Source organism: Paroedura picta, chromosome 3 (assembly GCF_049243985.1).
Source record: "Paroedura picta isolate Pp20150507F chromosome 3, Ppicta_v3.0, whole genome shotgun sequence".
In the NCBI taxonomy this organism is placed as follows: domain Eukaryota; kingdom Metazoa; phylum Chordata; class Lepidosauria; order Squamata; family Gekkonidae; genus Paroedura; species Paroedura picta.
The window spans coordinates 105,249,125-105,270,002 of NC_135371.1; the positions used below are offsets into that span (position 1 = coordinate 105,249,125).

General features: G+C 43.9%; 1 protein-coding gene across 2 annotated transcripts in view; it reads left to right on the forward strand.

Moving 5' to 3' along the window:
- The window catches only part of AFAP1L1 (actin filament associated protein 1 like 1), an 87,649-nt gene that overhangs the window by 13,658 nt on the left and 53,113 nt on the right, over positions 1-20,878 (forward strand). The window contains exon 1 of one of the 2 annotated variants that reach the window (XM_077327079.1): positions 6,011-6,056. The exons of the other annotated variant lie outside the window; for it this stretch is intronic. Coding sequence (XP_077183194.1) covers positions 6,026-6,056 — 31 coding nt within the window. The 5' untranslated portion in view covers positions 6,011-6,025. Of the gene's footprint in view, positions 1-6,010; positions 6,057-20,878 lie in introns of those variants that run through there. 2 annotated transcript variants of the gene reach the window in all.

The following is a 20,878-nucleotide window of genomic DNA, read 5'->3' on the forward strand; positions in this document are numbered from 1 at the left end:
TGTGGGAGCAAAATGACATAGAGTCTTTAGGGTCAACTTCAAAAAAACAGGATCTGTCGAGAGAGAGATCCAGCCAGATATCCAGCACACACAGGCACACATACACAAGCACATAGCAAGGTGTGAGCTTTTTTAGCTTTGTCAAGAAGCTCTTTAAAAAAGGGGAGCAGGAACTGAGAAAGTTCAGCTTTTGGCATCAGGATGGGCTATCCTGGACGGAGATGAAACATGCAAGAAGATACAGTTCTTCAAGTGTGTGTGTCTGTGAATGTATGCATAAGCCTGTGAATGACAAGCAATTGGAGTTGGAAACCAGCAGCCAGGGCAGGGATGTCAAAGCTGGTAAAATCTCTTCCAAGACACCTCCAAGAGTTGTCACTTACAAGGTTGCTTGGAAAGGCCCAATAGTGGTCCATGTGCTTCAGTTAGTTATTCTTTGCAGGGTTTCAGAGAAAGCCTTGAATGTTCCTGCAGGCACTGAAGATGCAGGGAAGAAGGAGAAGGTCCCACCTCTGGATTGTGGTTGAGCTCTGAGAGACCTGAGTAATCCACAGAGGAGGGAGGAGTAGCTGCAGAGCAGATTTGTGAACTCTTGGCTTTGAAGCTATTCTTTTTCTCTTCCAGCATTGGCACTATTTCTCTTCCAGCCAGCTTGGTGTGGTGGTGAAAAGCAGTGACCTCTAATCTGGAGCTTGATTCCACACTCCTCCTTCACATGCAGTCCACTGGCTGACCCTGGCCCAATCACAGTTCTCTCTGAGCAGTTCTCTCAGAGCTCTCTGGGTGTCTGTTGTGAGGAGAAGGAAGGGAATGGCGATTACCTTCAGGTAATAAAAAGCAGGATACAAAAAAAAAAAAAACAGCTCATCTTTTTGTTCTTCACCCACCATCTGAACTATGTTATCCATGATGTAGTTGATGGTTGATGGTAGCCTTTTGACTCTCCTGTTTTTCCTCTAGGAAGCTGAGTATGGCAGACATTTTCTTTGCCCTCACTTTATCCTACTAGCCCTGTAAGGTAAACTAAGTTAAAAAGTAAAATGGCTGCCCCCAAATTCTCCCTATTTCATTAGGGCTGCCAACTCTGGGTTGGGAAATTTGGAGATTTTGTGTGTGGAGACTGGAGAGATCAGGGTTTGGGGAGGGAAGGGAATTCAGTGGGGGTATAATGCCATAGAGCAGCCATTTTTTTCTAGGTGAACAGATATCTATCATCTAGAGATCAGTGATAATCCCAGGAAATCTCTAGCCACTACCTGGATAATGGTCGTCCTTTATGTCTTGTTCTTACACTGGCTAGTTCCGCTAGGAAGCTTGCATGGTCTTTCCTGTTTCTATGCAGGCCCTGAAGGTCATGCTTTTATCCCAGGGGTCTGCCCACTATTGTCTTCTGAGGTTTTAAAACTGAGTGTGGGATTTATGGTTGAGGGTGTCGCTTTTCATTTGTTTTCTGGATGGGGTTGCCATGAGTGGGCTGCAGCTTAGCCACGCATTCCTCAAGGTCAGGATGTTAACTACATTTTAAAATCCACTGGAATAATTATGATAGCCTGTTTTACCCCAAATAAATTGGAATCTTCTGTTACCATGTAACTTTTACCTTCTAAATTTATTGGATTATAAATCCCTTGGGAAGGGGCATATTTTGACTTGGAAGCATGAAACAAATATCTTCCTCCAATGGGTATGGTGCAGAAGAAGAGCTGCGGTTTTTACCCTGGTTTTCTTACCACCTGGAGGAGGTCTCAAAATGACTTGCAATCACCTTCCCTTCCTTTCCCCATAACAGGCACCCATAAGGTAGGTGGAGCTGAGAAAGCTCTGAGAGAACTGACTGGCCAAAAGTCACCCAGGAGTCCTCTTGAATTTCAAAGTGGCTCACAATCACTTTCCTTTCCTCTCAAACACCAGGTGGTCACTCTACTGGCTGCATGTGGGGAGTAGGGAATCCATTCCAGTTCTCCAGATTAGAGGCCACTGCTCTTAACAACTGTACCAGGCTGGTACAATAAACCTGGATTTTATGACCTAAAATTTTATGCTAAATTGCATATATTGAGTTAGTTTGCATAAGTCCTTCCGGTCCTTCTCACAATGGGAAAGGCCAGTGAGTGACATAAGACATTGATGTCCTTCCTCATGACCAACAGATATCCTGCCGAGCTCTTCTCTGCCTTTAGATATCTCACCTGATGCTGGCCACATGCTTTCACGATTATCTTAAAGTTTCTTTGGTTTAAATTATGGTTTCGGCAAGCTCACAAGGCATTGATATCATACCTGTGGATCTGCTGAAAACTACCAATCAAAACCATTACAGCTTTGTGCCAGAAAATCTGGGAAACTAAAAACTGGCCACAGGAGTGGAAATGATCTGTGTTTATCTCACTACCAAAAAACCTGTTCCAGTTAGTATACAATAGCCTTCACTTCTCATGCTAGTAAGATCCTGTTCAAAATCATACAACAACACATAGCAACAATCATTGAGAGAGAATTACCAGATATTCAAGCTGGCTTTTGATGGGGACGTGACACTCATGATAACATAGCAGGTCACAAGAATATCAGAAGCTGTCTACATCTGCTTTATTGACTAGAAGAAAGCTTTTGATTGTGTGGATCACATCAAATTGTGGGAATCCCTGCAAAATTTGGGGGTGCCAGTGCATCTGATTCAACTGATGCAGTCGCTCTATGCAAACCAAGATAGCATTGCACGGGCACCATTTGGTGACACTGACTGGTTCAAAATAGAGAAAGGAGTGTAATGCTGGGGGTAATGCTGAGATCATTATGAGAGATTGAAGTCAAAGAATCAAAGAATTAAGATTGGAGAAAGGAATAGAAATACTCTTAGGTCTTCTGATGACGTTACCCTCATGTCAGAAACTAAGGAAAGCCTAGAACAGCTGATTATAAAGGTCACTGAAGTAAGAAATCTGGCTTTTTCTTAAACCGTAAAAAGACAAAAATAATGGCCACAGCAAAAAAAAACAAAAACAAAAACCAGACATGCCACAATAACAATTGATGGTGAAGAGATTGAATGCATTCAAAAATTCATTTTTCTTGGATCACAAATTGGTGTGAGTGGTGACTGCAGTATGGAAATAAAACGACAAATTGCTCTGGGTCACTCAGCAATGATGGATTTGGACCGAACATGCAATAGCAAGGACTACCAAATGTAGATTCGCTAGATCTATCATATTTCCAATAGCCACTTATGGCTGTGAAAGTTGGACGATGAAAAAATAGGTAAAGCGAAGAATAAATTCATTTGAACTCTGGTGTTGGAGAAGGCTTCTGTGGTTCCATGGACAGCAAAAGTCACAAACAAGGAAATACTGCTGCACATAAAGTCTGATATATCACCAGTAGGCAAAACCATGAAACTCCGTCTCACTGACTTCGTCCATATAATGCGATCCAACTCAAGCCGTTATGCTAGGATTGGTCAGTAGAAAAAGGAAACCAGGCTGACAGAGGGAGTGGTGGTTGGACGTGATCAAAATGGACACTAGCCAGAACATTGCATGGCTGAGGGAAACTGTATGAGATCGGGTGTCGTGGTGGCAGCTGAGAGTTAGAATCAACTGAATGGTTGACAACAACAAGAAACATGCCATAGAATTGGTCTGTCGAACTGTTAGCTTTGCCTTTGCTTCAGGGCTAGAAAGATGTGGACTGACACAGACCTGCCATTTGCTTCCTGCATTTAATATAATCCCCAGATAGGGAGGCAACATTCTGGGTGGGATGATACCAATCAGCCACAGGATAGGTCTGGTAGAACTAGCAGGTTCTTGTTTAGTTCCAGGTTTGCATTTGCACTGGAGAGCCTTTCAGGTACCATCCTGACAACAGCATTTTAAGGGGGGGGGAGCTGAGGTGAAGTTATCTGAATGAATAGGATAGAGTTCTTCAGCTGAATGCTCTGAGAAAGGAGTAGCCAAAGCAGGATTTCTAGATATTACATCCGAGCTCTTGCAATTCCTGTGGTACAAAGATACATCCCTTTGTAGATGTTTCCTCTCTTATGAGTGATCAGCATGGTCCTCAGTGAACCCTATAAGGGTGATTCGATGAGGTGTCACTTGATGGGCCTTGTCTGTAGCTTCTGTGATTGTCCCTGGGGGTAGCATAAAGAAGCCAGCTTCCAGGTGGGACCTGGGGATCCCCTGGAATTACAGCTCATCTCCAGACTACAGACATCAGTTTCCCAGGAGAAAATGGATGCTTTGGAGGGGGGACTCTATGGCATTGTATTGCACTGAGATTCCTGTCCTCCCCAGGCTCTGCCTCAAAATCACCAAGAACGTCCCAAGCTGGATCTGGCAACCCTGCCCTTCCATCCCTCAACAATGGCTGGGGGTAGGGACCAGCAATGCTAATGTAGCAACATATTGTGTTGGTTTGTCATCTGAGGCACCGAATGCTGTGTTTGCCAATTGTTGTCATACCTTTTGTTCCAGTCCTAGCTGTCCCAGATCTTAATGGATGCATACTTACTAAGGATACAAGTTGGGTACAGAAGAGAAGCCAGATTGTTGTTGCTGCTGTTAATAGCAAGGGTGATGGGAATCTGATTTTACCTAGGATGATGTATTGCCGGTAGACTTGGATTAAGCTTCTCTAAGCTCAAAGTAGGCATTTTAGCTCCATCGCAGCAATCAAATCTTTAGCTCTGCATATAAAGACCATGTCATAGATCTAATAGATGCTAGTTTATGTGTACACAGATATTGGAAAAGATAAATGTGCCTCAACTTCTTCTTTGTTCTTGGAAATCCTTATACTGACCTGTAAATCTTTCTTTCCACTACTGAGGATCGCAAAGTAGACTTTGACAATGCAGATGGCTAGGTCTTCATCTGGTTTGTGCTAGTCCAGTTTTGTTTGCTGACATAAATCCCTGTCCTATCTGTTTGCTGCAGCTTCCTGGAGAGCCTTTGAAGCTCCTGTTTTTAATCTGTGGGTTTTATTCATAAACTATTTACACTGTACCATTTCCACAAATCAACACCAGTTCGGGATAGGAAAAGTGCCCCAGGAAATGTGGTTCGTTTAGGCTTAAAGCAGTTGTAGTTGGGGGAGCTTGAAAACAATACTAAGGAGAGAAAGGTATTTCTCCCCTATCTGGGGCCTATCACTTTGCACAGATTTCTCTTTGAGCTAATCTGGGTTTAGGTCTCCAGCTCCCATGGGCTCTTATCTTTGTGTCTATCTCATACCAACTGATAGGGCCTGGCTTCAAAGCCCTACAAACCTGCTGCCTTCTCTGCTCCACTGCGATTGTTTTGAAGAGACCCACACTGGATTTTCCTTTAAAAAGCAAGTTTATTCTAGGTTGTGAGTAATATTAAACATACTGTCCTTTTGGTTTTAAAAGTTTGTTTTTATACACCGCTCAGCAGGTCTGGCTGTTTCTTTAAAAGGACATGTCAGCACTCATTTTCTTCCAGCTACTTCTACCTCTGCTCTCTTCATTGTGCAAATTTTCATGGCATGTGCCAGAAAAGAGTTTGCTAAAATATACATGTAGATTTCTGTTTGGATGACTCTTGAGTGTTCACTGACATCAGTAGTACTTCTGGCGAATACTTTGTGCATATAACTGGTTAATATTCGACTTCAAGCCAGCTGTAGCCCTTCCATGGACTGCAGATTGTATTTCCGTAGGGTTGCCAACTGTTATTTCAAACATTTCTGATATGTGGGAAGGGCCAGGGGATGGAAGGTCAGGGGCCGAGCACTGTTTGATTATCCTATCCCACATCTTGAGACCTAAGCTGTCCAACTTGCATATTATTCAAATAGATTGTAAATTTATGCAACTAAAATATGCCAATAGTTGCATTCTTTGACATTTGTTTTGTCCTTGCTCCTAGCAACTACCACAGAAAGTTGGAGAAGGATCAAAGGGAGTACCTTTTTTTGCCTGACCCACCGGAAATGCTTTTCAAGGTCTAATGAAGCAAGCGTGTCAGTTATTGCCAAGACATCCCAACTAAAATAGTGGATGGCTAGAGTGGACCTGGGAAGAGAAGAGGGTGCTGGGACAATTTCTATATCCTTTGCTGCCACACAACCCTGTACTTTTTTTTTCTTCCTTTCTTGCTAGTCTATCTCCCCTGGCTCATCAAAATCATATCGATGTGAAGTTCTCTTCTGCTGAGTCTTTCCTGATTTAAGAATCACAACCCATAGTGCTTTAAATGTGAATAGACCTCTTAAGTTGCATGGTGTTGGTGGGACTTGTAGATTATAATATAAAAGTGGTATATCTAATCCTTAAAGCACTTCTCTGTGGAACTGACGATCGAACTATATGCTACATCATCCACATATCCCTCCTTGGTCTGCCACTAATACTTTTAATCAGTCCTTATGATTTCTATGTCTGGCATTCTACTTCGGGGGGGGGGAGTCATCCAAGGATGGTTGGATCATGCCTCCAGGGCTATTCAATTTAATTGGGTGGCCTTCTCTGGGTGACCAATGACTGGCCTTCCAGTATTAGATAGCCCTCCACTCAGGTAGAAGGCTCGTGGCTTGCTCTACTTGTTTCCAAAACAACACCAGAAAATCAGACCTTCACTCTAATAGCAATGGGAGGAAAAATCTACTTCCTCAAAGAGTGAGAAGAATGAATCTGCCCAGGACCCTGTCCCTGGGCAAAGGGGTACAGTCTGCAGCTGGTGTGCCCCATTTGATCCATATAATCAGCATTATGGCCCTCTTTAGAGAAGCACAGAAAGAGAAGATGATGATAAGCTGGCGGGTTTTGTACTCCACTCTTTACTATCTGAAGGAGTCCCAAAGTGGCTTACAATTGCCTTCCCTTCCTCTTCCTACAACAGACACCTGTGAGGTAGGTGAGGCTGAGAGAGCTCTGATAGAACTGTGAATGGCCTAGATTTACTGTGGGAAGCTGTGCAAATATGAGTTATGCAGCCCACTCCCTTGAGGGAAGGGCAGTGGCTCAGTGGTAGAACATTTGTTTGCATGCGAAGATTCAATCCCCAGGATCTGCAGTTAAAAAGAATTAGAGAATAAGTATAGTGGTTGGTGTAGTGGTTAGGACCTTGGACTCACCACAGCACTGATAAAGCTGTTCCGACCAAGCAGTGATATCAGGGTTCTCTCAGCCTCACCCACCTCACAGGGTGTCGGTTGTGGGAAAAAGAAGATGACTGTAAGCTGCTTTGAGACTCCTTCGGATAGAGAAAAGGAGCATATAAGAACCAACTCTTCTTCTTATATGTTTATGTGAAAGTCCACTTCCTGTGACCCTGGATAGCTGCTGTCAGTCAGAATTAGACTATCTTAATAGTCCAATGGCCTGGCTCAGTTTTAAAGCAGTTTCATGGATTGAAATGGCTGCTGTGAGGAAGTTGTCATTTGACCTCTTGGTCAATTAATTGACCACTCTTTATAGGCTGTATATATTTCCCCTTTCTTCTCAATATGATACGTAAATTAAATTTTTCAATCACACATGGGTTTTCTTTTAACAGAATGATTACTTTTGCGAATTCCTTCCCTTTTGGACTTTAAAATATATTGTAAACACATTATTCTGCTTCTCTGTGCTCTCCTACTTTTCCTGCAGTATATTAGCAATTGCATTAATCCCAATCACTCCTAAATATAAAAATCAAAATGTATGTTAAATTTTACAAAGATGTTTATTGCTGTATTAACCATACAGAATAACAACTATTAAAATGAATCCATTCAAGTTACTAGTTATCAGGACAGTTTGTATAAAAAATGCTCTGCTATCGTTAAGGTATTCTATGTGCTAATTTGAAACATCTCCCCCCCCCCTTGTGAATCTTTTGAGAAACTCCCAAGATGTGTAATCTTCATTGTCTGCTTGATGGAATGTCCACTCAGAAACTTAATGAACAGTGGTGGTAAATGCTAGCTTCATACTTCCTCTTGGGTTGTTTTAAAAATAACCTGTTATTGTGTCCACAAAATAAACAACCCCATGTGCAGAATCTGCAACTGCAAATTAGGCACATCTGCAAAAAGGCCAGAGGGCACACAAACAAAAGTTAGAAATAGCAACAGCCATGGAAACACACTGTCTGTGCTTTGGTTCAGACCAACCATGTCATTGTATCTCAAGGAGATGCTTACAGAGCAATTGATCCTTGCTTTGAAACTACCAGCTTCCCAGTAAAATGGTGAAATACCCTGTAGGAATCCCTCCCATTCATTCTCAACCTAATCTCTAGCACACAGGAAAATTGAAAATTAATTTGTAAGACACTTTGGGATTCCATTCAGGAAATAAGTGGGGAAAATATAAATTAATAGTAATAGAACTAGATGTTATGTTAGAAATTCTCTCATCTAGTGTCCATGTGCTTTCCTTTCACATACTATCTAAAATCCCTTCAACAGCATCCCTTGCAGGCCCTAGATCCTCATTTAAATATCCATCCTTTCTTTCCACCTACTATTGCTTGCCCTCATTCATCCTGCCTGTTTAAGCATCCAAGTAATCCAAAACTCCTCCACTGACCACCACCTATTCATCATCCTTCCACTTGGGAGCCACTGCGGCGATGCGTCCCACCTTTCGGTGGGGAAATTTTGGTCACATTAGTTTAGGCCAACTGAACCAATATTGATTGTGGTCAGTTCTCTTGAGCAGTTTTATGAGTGGAAGGTTTTCTGTCTACAGAGCATGACTTTCTTAGTCCTCCTTGCATGGCCCCCTGAATCATTAACAAACAATTTTGTTTAATGCAAAAAAGTATTCTTCTGAGGATAAAATGGAGTAGGGGAGAATTATGTGTATTTCTCTGAGATTTTTATAGAAAGGATATGTTTAAAATATACTAGATGGCTATTATGTTAGCAGGATGGATACTGGTGGTCTTTCTTTTTGAGAAACCAATAACATTTTTTAAAAGATATAATAGTTACAAGATGCTATTTCTATTTTTTCCATTTTGTCTCCTGTTAAAATAAGACATCAGAATAAAATGTTCTTTGAAAGTGCACAGTCTGCCCTATTAATTACTGTTTTCATCACAACTTAGTGGCTTGTGCAATTTCAATCACCTAATTTTTAGTTGATTGATCTACAGATTTTAAAGCCTGCAGTTCCAGTATTTAGCTGTGCATATCCCATTCACATGTTATGGGTTTTTACCAGGAGAAAGACTGTGGACAAATGGCAGAGGGATATTCCATTCTGAAAACATACAATCAGGATGAGATATTGATTGGTTTATGTTTTAGCAACAAGAAGCTATTATATGTTTGACTTCATGAGATGTGCTGGTCCATCCATCACAACTAGCAATCTAGAAGCAAAAAGGTGTTAAAAGACTGTTTTGTGCTCTAACAAATCTTGCCTGTGGGCTTTTGTCATACTGACTCATCCATCCCTCATTTGCTTCTCCAAAGTATTCTTGTAAAAGAATTGGCTGCTTACCAAGTACTACTGCATTTCAATTCTTTTGAATCTTCCAAGTGCTTTATATAAATTAAATGTATGCAATACTGAAAATAACTGGGATGGAAGTGTGTTATGAAGCAGGCTTAATAGCAGGTTGGCATCTGAAGGAGGCTAATTTGATTCAGGCAAATGGGGATAAGCAAATGGATCTAATATTGACTTTGTGCAGCTTTCAAAAAGGAGCTCTAAACATCATTAGTAGTTGTCATTATACTTTAAGCCTAGTTTTCCTGTGGCTACTATCTCTGTACAACCAACACAAGTGAATGCATAAGATAAGAACACACACATATATATTGAAAGTGCTATAGAAATAATATTACAATGGACTCCCCTTAGAGGAAGTGGAGAAGGGAGGTAAATTCCTTCCAATCTGAGAAACTAGAAACACAAACAATTCTGGGAGAGCGGTGTTTCTCTTCATTGGAAGGTTTCATAGGGAGTTAAAAAAAAAACTAAGTTATGAATGGATCAGGCCTGGGAGAGAATTATATAATGCTTGATGATGATGGAACAGTTTCAGAACTGTTAGTTAGGATAATATGTACCCAAGGGCCATAAATGCTGAGACAACAGTTTTTATCTTTATATTAACCATAAATTATAGAGTGAAGCCTTGAATAGACTTCTTGGATAGGCCAGCAGCCTTAATCTTAACAGATTTGAGTGGTACGTAAGATTGCTAGCTGTGATTTGGAAATACCTGGAGATTTTAGAGGTGGAGCCCAGGGGAGGGGGAGTGACTTCAGCTGGGTGTAATGCTATAGATTATACCCTCCAAAGCAGCCATTTTCTCCAGGGGAACAGATCTTGATAATCTGGAGTTTCCCCCCAGGGATGCAAGACATCTTCAGGTGTTTTTCACCCTTATTTTCCGGGAGGCAGGATTACTTTTGTTCCTTCCTGTTTCCTGTAGAGGGCATATCTTCTTGCCCCAGTTCTGTCCTGCCTTGCTACAGGGAGTTCAACCTTTTTTGGAGCACAAACAGGCTTTCATCTGTAGGTGATTTCCTTTGTGGCTGATGCCACTCTTGATTCAGTGATATTCAATGCTTAAAACATTGCTTCGGTTTCAGCAGCACACAGGTCACCATGGCTTCATGCCTCACAGGCCACTCTCCATTCCAAGGCCATAGGAACAGGGAGAATGGCTTTCCAGGGAGAACGGCTCTTTGGAGACACATTGGACAGGGTTCACACTGACTCTAAGGAGAAACATGCCCAAGTTCATTAAAAGATCTGCCCAAAAAGCCTTACTCAAAGTATTCCTTTAGTTCCTCAAGTTCATTTAACAGAAATAGACAAGACAGACGATCCTTGTGGTCCCAAATCAGGCAGTCCTTCCATACAGGAGAATTCTCACACGGGTTCAACAAGAACAGAACCAACAAATCCAACAGGGACACAAAGAAAACCCCTACCCCTTTTGGCTTTTGGCTTCTTGAAATGTTGCTGATGGTTCTATTTAATAGTTTCCCTAGGAAATTATCTTTATGGCAGTTGACTTGTTTGCTCTGCAGTCAACCCACACAGAGGCTTGGGGGCACATGTGTATTCTCAATAGCCTCTCCCCTTAAAAATTCCTCTGAAGCATGGCTTTTGAGAGCATGGCTTTTGATCGACTTGTGGTCCTGAGCAACAGTCACAGGAAGAGCTTTGTATTAAACCACAAACAATGGCTATTCCCTGCCAACCCCCATCCTTTTGTCCTTCACCTGGAACTGGAAGGAAGCTCTTGTGATGAGGAAGGAAGTGGACTGGGCGGCAAAGCTGCAGTGGCTGTTGTGACAGTTCTCTATCCAGAATTATGAGAATACAGATGCAGAGCAGACGCGGGCACAGCAAATCCATGGATGGAGATGATCATAGAATCATAGAGTTGGAAGGGGCCATACAGGCCATCTAGTCCAACCCCCTGCTCAACGCAGGATTAGCCCTAAGCATCCTAAAGCATCCAAGAAAAGTGTGTATCCAACCTTTGCTTGAAGACTGCCAGTGAGGGGGAGCTCACCACCTCCTTAGGCAGTCTATTCCACTGCTGAAGTACTCTGACTGTGAAAAATTTTTTCCTGATATCTAGCCTATATCGTTGTACTTTAAGTTTAAACCCATTACTGTGCGTCCTTTCCTCTGCAGCCAACAGAAACAGCATCCTGCCCTCCTCCAAGTGACAACCTTTCAAATACTTAAAGAGGGCTATCATGTCCACTCTCAGCCTCCTTTTCTCCAGGCTGAACATTCCAAAGTCCCTCAACCTATCTTCATAAGGCTTGGTCCCTTGGCCCCAGATCATCTTCGTCGCTCTCCTCTGTACCCTTTCAATTTTATCCACGTCCTTCTTTAAGTGAGGCCTCCAGAACTGCACACAGTACTCCAGATGTGGTCTGACCAGTGCCATATACAATGGCACTATGACATCTTGTGATTTTGATGTGATACCCCTGTTGATACAGCCCAAATTGGCATTCGCCTTTTTTACCGCTGCATCACACTGCCTGCTCATGTTTAGTTTACAATCCACAAGTACCCCAAGGTCTCGTTCACACACAGTGTTACCTAGAAGCATATCCCCCATCCAGTAGGCATGCTTTTCATTTTTCTGACCCAGATGCAGAACTTTACACTTATCTTTATTAAATTGCATCTTGTTCTCATTTGCCCATTTTTCCATTGTGTTCAGATCTCATTGAACTCTGTCTCTATCTTCCGGAGTATTTGCCAGTCCTCCCAATTTGGTGTCATCTGCAAACTTGATGAATAGTCCTTCCACCCCCTCATTTAGATCATTAGTAAATATGTTAAAAAGTACCGGGCCGAGCACCGAGGCCTGAGGTACCCCGCTACTCACCTCTCTCCAGTCTGATGAAACACCATTGACAACAACTCTTTGAGTGCGGTTCTCTAACCAACTCCCTATCCACTTAACTATCTGAAAATCCAGATTGCAGTCCTTCAACTTATCCATCAGAACATCATGGGGAACCTTGTCAAAAGCTTTACTAAAATCCAAGTAAATGACATCAAGCGAATTTCCACGATCCAGCAAACCTGTTACTTGGTCAAAAAAGGAAACCAGGTTGGTCTTGCAGGACCTGTTGGAGACAAATCCATGCTGACTTCCTTGGATCACCAAATTGTCCTCCAGATGTTTGCAGATTGCTCCCTTTAATATCTGCTCCATTATCTTCCCCACAACAGAGGTCAGACTCACTGGTCTGTAGTTTCCCGGGTCATCCTTCCTCCCTTTTTTGAAGATCGGAATAACGTTTGCTCTCTTCCAGTCCTCCGGGACATCTCCAGTCCTTAAAGAGGTCCGGAAGATGATGGACAAGGGTTGTGCAAGTTCTCTGGAAAGTCCTTTGAGCACTCTCGGGTGCATTTCATCCAGCCCACGGGATTTGAACTCATCCAGTGCAGCTAAATGCCTCTCGACAACCTCTCTATCCATGTTAACCTGCCACCCAGACACTATCCTTTGGCTACGGCCATCTCTAGATGTGCCTAAACACTTTGACCTGTGGGAAAAAACAGGTGTAAAATAGGCACTAAGCCTTTCTGCTTTCTCTGCATCTTCCGTTAGAGTTTGTCCATCCGCACCCAATAGTGGGCCTATTGCCTCCTTTACTTTACGTTTGCTCCTCACATAACTGAAATATCTTTTCTTGTTACAATGGGCTTCCCTGGCCAATCTTAGTTCACTCTCCGCTTTGGCCTTTCTGATGATTGATCTACAGTGCCTAGTAACCTGTAGGTACTCTTCTTTAGAGCTCTGTCCTTCCCTCCATTTCCTGAACATTTTCCTTTTCTTTCTTAGTTCCTCTAGAAGTTCTCTGTTCATCCAAATAGGCTTCTTAGAGCTCCTGCAGTGTTTTCATCTTTCTGGGATAGTCATTGATTGAGCATGCAATAGCTCTTGTTTGAGTAGCGCCCACCCTTCACATGCTCCCTTCCCTTCCAGCATTCTCGTCCATGGTATGACACTCATCATGTCTCTGAGTTTATTAAAGTTTGCCCTACGAAAATCCTACATCCATGTCTGGCTACAAGCTTCCTTGGCTCCCCATCTCAAAAGGAATTCTATGAAGACATGGTCACTTCCCCCTAGGGTCCCCACCTCCTTCACCTCATCCACCAACTCTTGCCTGTTAGTCATTATGATCACATAATGCGATTTTCCCAGTCCAATCTTCTGTACATCCTTCCTCAGAACTCTGTACCAGGATTTGCAAAAGGGAGGTGGTAGCTCATAATTTCAGAAAATATGGAATTTACACCATAATTTCCCCTCCTGTGTTGCAGTTAACAATTTGAATAAGAAAGGTTCCTGTGTAGGTAGCATCCAGGTTCATCTTCAATCACTTAAACATGACATGAAGGAATATGTTCCATATTTCCTGAAAAGTGAAAAGAACAAAACCTTGCCTCTCCGTGTTTCCTGCTGGTTTAGGTGTGTTTGTTCATTTGTTTGTTTTGGGGGTAGGATTTGAACTTGGGTGTGGAAACAGGAATCAAACAGGGCATAGCAAACTGCTGCAGAAACACACAAGATCGGCTTACAAATCTAAAAGGAGATAAGAGTGAATTCTGGTGCTTGCCCAAAGAACCAGCACGCTGGTGCAGGCTGGCATCTGAGTAGGCAAGAGGGGTAACTGAAGCAGCCCCTACTTCCCTGCCCTCCTCACTTCAGCAAAGTTGAAGGGGGAAATGCACAGGGTATGCTAGCACCTCTTGTCTTCAAAAGGTCAAAAGGGGAGGGCAAGTCTAAGTAACAGACTATTTAAAGATAGGGTGAGTGCACTTTAAAAAAAAGAAGGCCCGCATAACAGCCCTAACAAAGGATAACTGTTCCTTAACATGGTGTGAGGCAGAGGGAGCTCCATATGGCCATGTTATGTGGAACATTGTTCTTTGGAGTGTCTTATTTTGACCATATACACCTGTTCAGATCTCCTTCCATCACTACCCCTCACATAAGCAGACACTTTGATGTGGAGTCCAGTTCCTCTTAAGGGAAGCCAAGTTGTCTTTTGATGTTTCAGTTTACTTTTTCCAGTGTAGGACCCTTGCTTCACAGCCATAGCTGATTACTCTGTTAAGATTAATATTGTTTATTGACATAAAGACTTCTTGCATCCTTGAGGGAGAACTCCAGCTGTTCAGACTCTTGGAACTTTATCTGCTCCCCCTTAAACATCAGGAGCATTTGGTGATCCCTTTAATACCATGTTCCCTCGGGGCTCCTGGAGAGCATCTGACCGAAATCTTTAACATCCTAAGGGGAAAAAAAGGGGGTGGGGGAGTCCTGGAAAGAAAGGCTTATAGACATTGCTTGTTACGAAAGTGAGGTCTATGTACATAGATAATAAGAATAATCGCAGCAGGTCCATGTAGAAACAAATGTTGTTATTCAGTTGGCTTATACCCAGGAAACTATCCTTAGGACTACAAGCATAATGCCCTTGTAAGAAAGCCCTGTGCATACATTATGGGTTGGATGTAAGAGTGCCCTTCTGCTCAGAGAAGCGTTATTTTATACTTTATACTGCAAAAGTCGCCTGAGAAAAATACTTTATTTTCAACCTACTGTGCCTATTCTGGCATGAAAAATAGTGCCTCTGCTTCTGAGTTCTTCCGTTTTAGTTTTTTAAAGGGATATTATAATACAACTAGCAGCAAAGGCCATTTATAAAAAATGGGCTTTGAAAGCGGAGAAGGGGCAAGGGAAAGGGACCCCCCCCCCGAAGCTTACATTAGGAGGTCTGGGGTGGCAGAGAGCGGCAGGTGGGCGCAAGGGGGGAGGAGAATGCCCCCCTGCCGGGCAAACAGGAGGAGAGTCAGGCACCAGAGGGGGCTCGTTGGCCCTGGAAGGCCCTGGTGCTGCATCTGTGAAGGGGCGCAAGGCCTTCCCAGGCCAAGAGGATGCTGCAGGGCCCCCCCCCACCAGGTGCACTGGCGGAGAGCATCCCCTCGGGGCAGGATGGCCTGGCGCCACATCACAGACACGGTGACAGGGCTTCCCGGGGCAAGAGAACGCGGCAGCCCCTCCGCTGCTGGACGCACCAGTGGAGAGTGTCCCCTGGGCCAGGAAGCACCCCGTCTCCCCCCCCCCCCCGCTGTCGCCCGAGCGCTTCCCGGCAGCACACCGGGGCTCCCTCTCCTCCCCAGCCCCCCGCAGCCTGAGCGCTTCTGTGCGGCCTGGAAAGCTCTAACAGCCAGGCATGTCTGTGAGGCAAGGGGTGAGGGCTCGGTGAGGGAGGGCAGGAGCTCTAGGGGCAGGGCCAATCAGGGTGCAGCCAGCTGCACCCTGATTGGCCTTGGAGAGGCTGGATCATTCGTCCCCCAAGGCTATTTCACAATTATTTATAGGCACCAAATGGATAAGATGGTTGTATGCTAAAGCAAATTTGCGTTCTATCATTATAATAGGTGGAAGTTCTGGTTGTAAAATGAAAGCAATCTGTCTCATCATTCTGAAATTTTACAGAGGAGTATAGTCTGTTTACTTTTTTAGTACAATAGCCAAGTTGCCGAACATTTTAAAAACTTCCTTTGATCCTGAAGGTGCTGAAAGTATTTGATTTCCCTGTATAAGTGCATCTTTCTTCTGTTGAAAGTTCACAAATATTCCAGAGTAAAAGTATGTTATTCATAAAGCTCTATTTACGTTATTCCTGTTTAGATTATTCTCTGAACAAGAGCAATTTATGAGTGCATTTGTAGTTTGGTGTAGTGGTTAGGAGTGTGAACTTCTAATCTGGCATGCCGGATTCGATTCTGCACTCCCCCACATGCAACCAGCTGGGTGACCTTTGGCTTGCCACGGCACTGATAAAACTGTTCTGATCGGGCAGGAATGTCAGGGCTCTCTCAGCCTCACCCACCCCACAGGGTGTCTGTTGTGGGGAGAGGAAAGGGAAGGCAACTGTCAGCCGCTTTGAGCCTCCTTCGGGTAGGGAAAAGCGGCATATAAGAACCAACTCTTCTTCTTCTTCTATACATAGGATGTTTTCCAAAAACAGAAAATGATGCTTAATTTGCAGCAGCAGAAACTAGTTAGCTGAGAAGGCAGATCTTCTGTGTATATGAAAGAGAGAGGCTGAGACTGGGAGCAGCCAAACCAGACTTATGCTGGGAATTCCATGTCCAGAGCTCTAAAAGAGTGGTCCGCAACCTTTTACAGGTTGCGGACCGGCGGCGGCAGGGAGGGCGATTGCCCGGCCGCGCATGGCGCATGTACGCATGTGCGGCCCTACTTCCCTCTCCCCTTGCGGCCTGGGAAGTTTCTTACTGCGGGGGGAGGGGCAGGGAGAGGGAGCTGCGGCCCGGTGGTTGGGGACCACCACTCTAAAACACAGTTCAGTTGGGTGAAGACCCAGTTCAGACCTAGTGAGGGACATTAGAATTTAAGAAGCCAAGAATGTAATCCATGTAATAGCTTCTATTAAGGCCAACCCAGTGGCACATATGTGTGCAAATCTCTGAGTTCCACAGATATTACGAAATTTTAAAAGGCAGGGGAGAAGGTCATCTCATGCCATGGTAGGATAGAATTTCTGGCAAGTTAAGAAGTTTCTGGTTTCAGGTTGCTATCACCCAGAAATTGGGATTTAAGCATCCTCCTCCCCCATGTCATTTTTCCAACCTGAAAATGTGCTCAGGAGCCATTGTTAGCCTCATTGTGGGAAAAATAGCCCATGTCTGAAAACTGGGTTTAAAAATTCACAAGAAGCTTCAATCATGTCTGGTTTTTCAACCCCAAATATTCCAGGAAGGGGGTGATTTGCTTCATTTTGGAATTGCACATGGGGCTGTTTTGACGAAAGGGAAGGCAGGTGTTCTGTTCCCATCTCCCTTCCCCATGCAGTAGCCATGAGCCAATTTGTGGCTCCTTTGGTCCTTTTAAAAAGCTGCAGTGAAAGTAAGTTGAATCTACATGGTCAGATGGCATGCCATGTTGACTAATGGAAAGGCAAGGGCTACCTGTGTTTCAAAGACAGTTATATGTTGGAGAGGCAGCATGCTTCCTTTCTGCATGTACCAGTAACTATCTGAACTCTAGGGAGGAGGAAACAGCTCTGCATGTTCAAACAAGTTTGTTAGAGCAGATGGGAGTGAAGAGAATAGCATTTCACTTAAGAGAACTAGGCCTGCCCTCTCCCCGCTTCAGTGGTAATGGGCGGAAAAGGGAATGGAGTTCCTGCCTCTCCAGTTTAGCATCCCAGGAAATTGGAAATAGGAAGTTGCACATGGTGTTTTGCTCAGAGAAACTGCTTGCACTTACTTATGCTGGCAGGGCAGGAAAGAGAAAGTGCAGTGGGGCAAGGGACACATGGGTGGCTGGAAAAACTGGTCACAACTTTTACTGTTTACAGTTTCCGGGTATTTCAGCATTGCGTAGTCAAGGGCCAACAGATATTTCTGTAAGGCTACCTGCTGACAAGGTTCTCTCCCCCACCCTCCATGTGTCCATTGTGGTCTGGCTAGATAGCTCTTGCCTTCAACGATCCTTCATAAGCACTCTTGGACATTATTCAAGAACCTCCCACCCCTGCTTACCCCTAGTTATGATCCGTACCCAAGGACCATTGGAGGAGACCCCTTCATCATGCCAGATTCCATTGTTAAACCAACAGAAATCTCAACAAATAGTCAGTCCAGGGCACTGATCACTTTCCCAGATACCATTGCCTATGCCTGGAGATGAACCTCATCTGAATAGCAGAGCAAAGTCTAGGTGTTTGAAGGCTCTCCAGGTAGAAGCCTTGTTCACCTTCCTTTGTGATTTATCGACTTTCCTGAGGTCACTTCTGCCTGCCCTGCTTGCATGGAGCCAGCTTGGTGTATTAGTTAAGAGCTCTGTCAGAGCTCTCTCAGCCTCACCTACCTCACAGGGTATCTATTGGGGGGAGAGGAAGGGAAGACAATTGTAAGCCACTTTGCGACACCTTCAAGCAGTGAAAAGCAAGGTGTAACAACCAACTCTTCATGGTTTTCTAGCATCTTCAGTTAACTCAAGTTGTTTAAAACTCCTGTGGATGTGATCGTGGACTTCCCGTGAGTTGATTTACCCCTTCCCCTCACTGACAATACCTGAAGAAGCATGAGCATAGCATCCAATCACTTTGCAAGTTATTTCCAAGCCCACATTGGGCACTATGTTCTGTGCTTCTGCCCAATGCAAAGTGCCCACAATTCCTGCTCACAAATCCATATAGACTTCAGCACAAAGGCTGAAAACAGACAATACAGCATTTGACAAAAGCAGTTTTCTTTCAGTAGATGAACATTTTACAGGGTAGTGCGTTATCATCTCCCTTTGGACTGGATGCTGGCTCGCATCAACCCCATTCAGCAGCAGATATGGAAGTCCTTCTAATCATTTTATGGTGCAGAAGTCCTAGAAGTGTAATCCTACATCATTCAACTGGAGATGCTGCAGATTGCACCTGGAACCTTATGTATACCAAGCAAAAGCTCTATCATTGAGCTATAGTCACTCCTCTATTATTTCTGTGTCAATAAGAAGCTAAAGCAGGGGCTGTTCAGCAATATGGCTGTACATAAGGTCCCTCACTGCACCAATTCACTCACTCTCTCTCTCTCTCTCTCTCTCTCTCTCTCTCTCTCTCTCTCTCTCTCTCCCCCTCTCCCCCTCTCTCCCTCTTGGCAAGGGGTCTAATAGACAGTTTTAGCTAGGTCTGGGGAAATCCCCACAGTACTATTTTTTTCCAAACATAGTGCTAAAATCTAGGAATTGGAAATACTTTCCCTTCTCTGTTCAGGGCCTAAAGCATGGTGCCATGTCCAAAAACATTTGATTTGTAAATCTAGGAATATTTGAAGAACTGTTATTTCTAGGGCATTTCTACACAGAGGTCAAAATAGCGAGATGGCTCCTACCTACAATACCATGATATTCAATAACATTATTTCTCTCCTCCACACTTTAAAGCCTTCCTGCCATATCATCTCACATTTCCCTGGAAGATGGTATGTACATATGCTCCAGGTGGCTGCTCATCTCAGTGTTTCTGAGGTTTATTTTAGTTCAGTTTATTTTAATCATCGGAAGGGCCAAAAGCTGAAAGTGAGCTAAGATTGGCCAGGGAAGTCCACTGTAACAAGAAAAGATCTTTCAGTTATGTGAGGAGCAAACGTAAAGTAAAGGAGGCAATAGGCCCACTGTTGGGTGCGGATGGACAAACTAACGCTCTCTGATCGCTATGGTAATGTTTAAACATCCCTTCAAAATAAGATACAGACACGCCACAACAATGAAGTGTGTTGTAAATGGCTGGGGGGAATGAAGTAAAGGGCCAGGGGAGGGGAGAAGGCGTCCTTCGGGGCCCACCTCCAATTAGTCCAAGGACCACATGTGGTCCGCTGCCCACAGGTTGGGGATCGCTAGGTTAGAGAACCGCACTCAAAGAGTTGTTGTCAATGGTGTTTCATCAGACTGGAGGGAGGTGAGTAGTGGGGTACCTCAGGGCTCGGTGCTCGGTCCGGTACTTTTAAACATATTTATTAATGATCTAGATGAGGGGGTGGAAGGACTACTCATCAAGTTTGCAGACAACACAAATTGGGAGGACTGGCAAATACTCGAGAAGATAGAGACAGAGTTCAACGAGAGCTGAACACAATGGAAAAATGGGCAAATGAGAACAAGATGCAATTTAATAAAGATAAGTGTAAAGTTCTGCATCTGGGTCAGAAAAATGAAAAGCATGCCTACTGGATGGGGGATACACTTCTAGGTAACACTGTGTGTGAACGAGACTTTGGGGTACTTGTGGACTGTAAACTAAACATGAGCAGGCAGTGTGATGCAGCGGTAAAAAGGGCAAATGCCATTTTGGGGTGTATCGACGGGCATCTGATCAAAATCACAAGTTGTCATAGTCCCATTGTATACGGCACTGGTCAGACCACACCTGGAGTACTGTGTGTAGTTCTGGAGGCCTCACTTCAAGAAGGACATAGATAAAATTGAAAGGGTACAGAGGAGAGCGACGAGGATGATCTGGGGCCAAGGGACCAAGCCCTATGAAGATAGGTTGAGGGACTTGGGAATGTTCAGCCTGGAGAAAAGGAGGTTGATAGCTCTCTTTAAGTATTTGAAAGGTTGTCACTTGGAGGAGGGCAGGATGCTGTTTCCGTTGGCTGCAGAGGAGAGGACACGCAGTAATGGAGAGGACACGCAGTAATGGGTTTAAACTACAAGTACAACGATATAGGCTAGATATCAGGAAAACATTTTTCGCAGTCAGAGTACTTCAGCAGTGGAATAGGCTGCCTAAGGAGGTGATGAGCTCCCCCTCACTGGCACTCTTCAAGCAAAGGTTGGATACACACTTTTCTTGGATGCTTTAGGATGGTTAGGGCTGATCC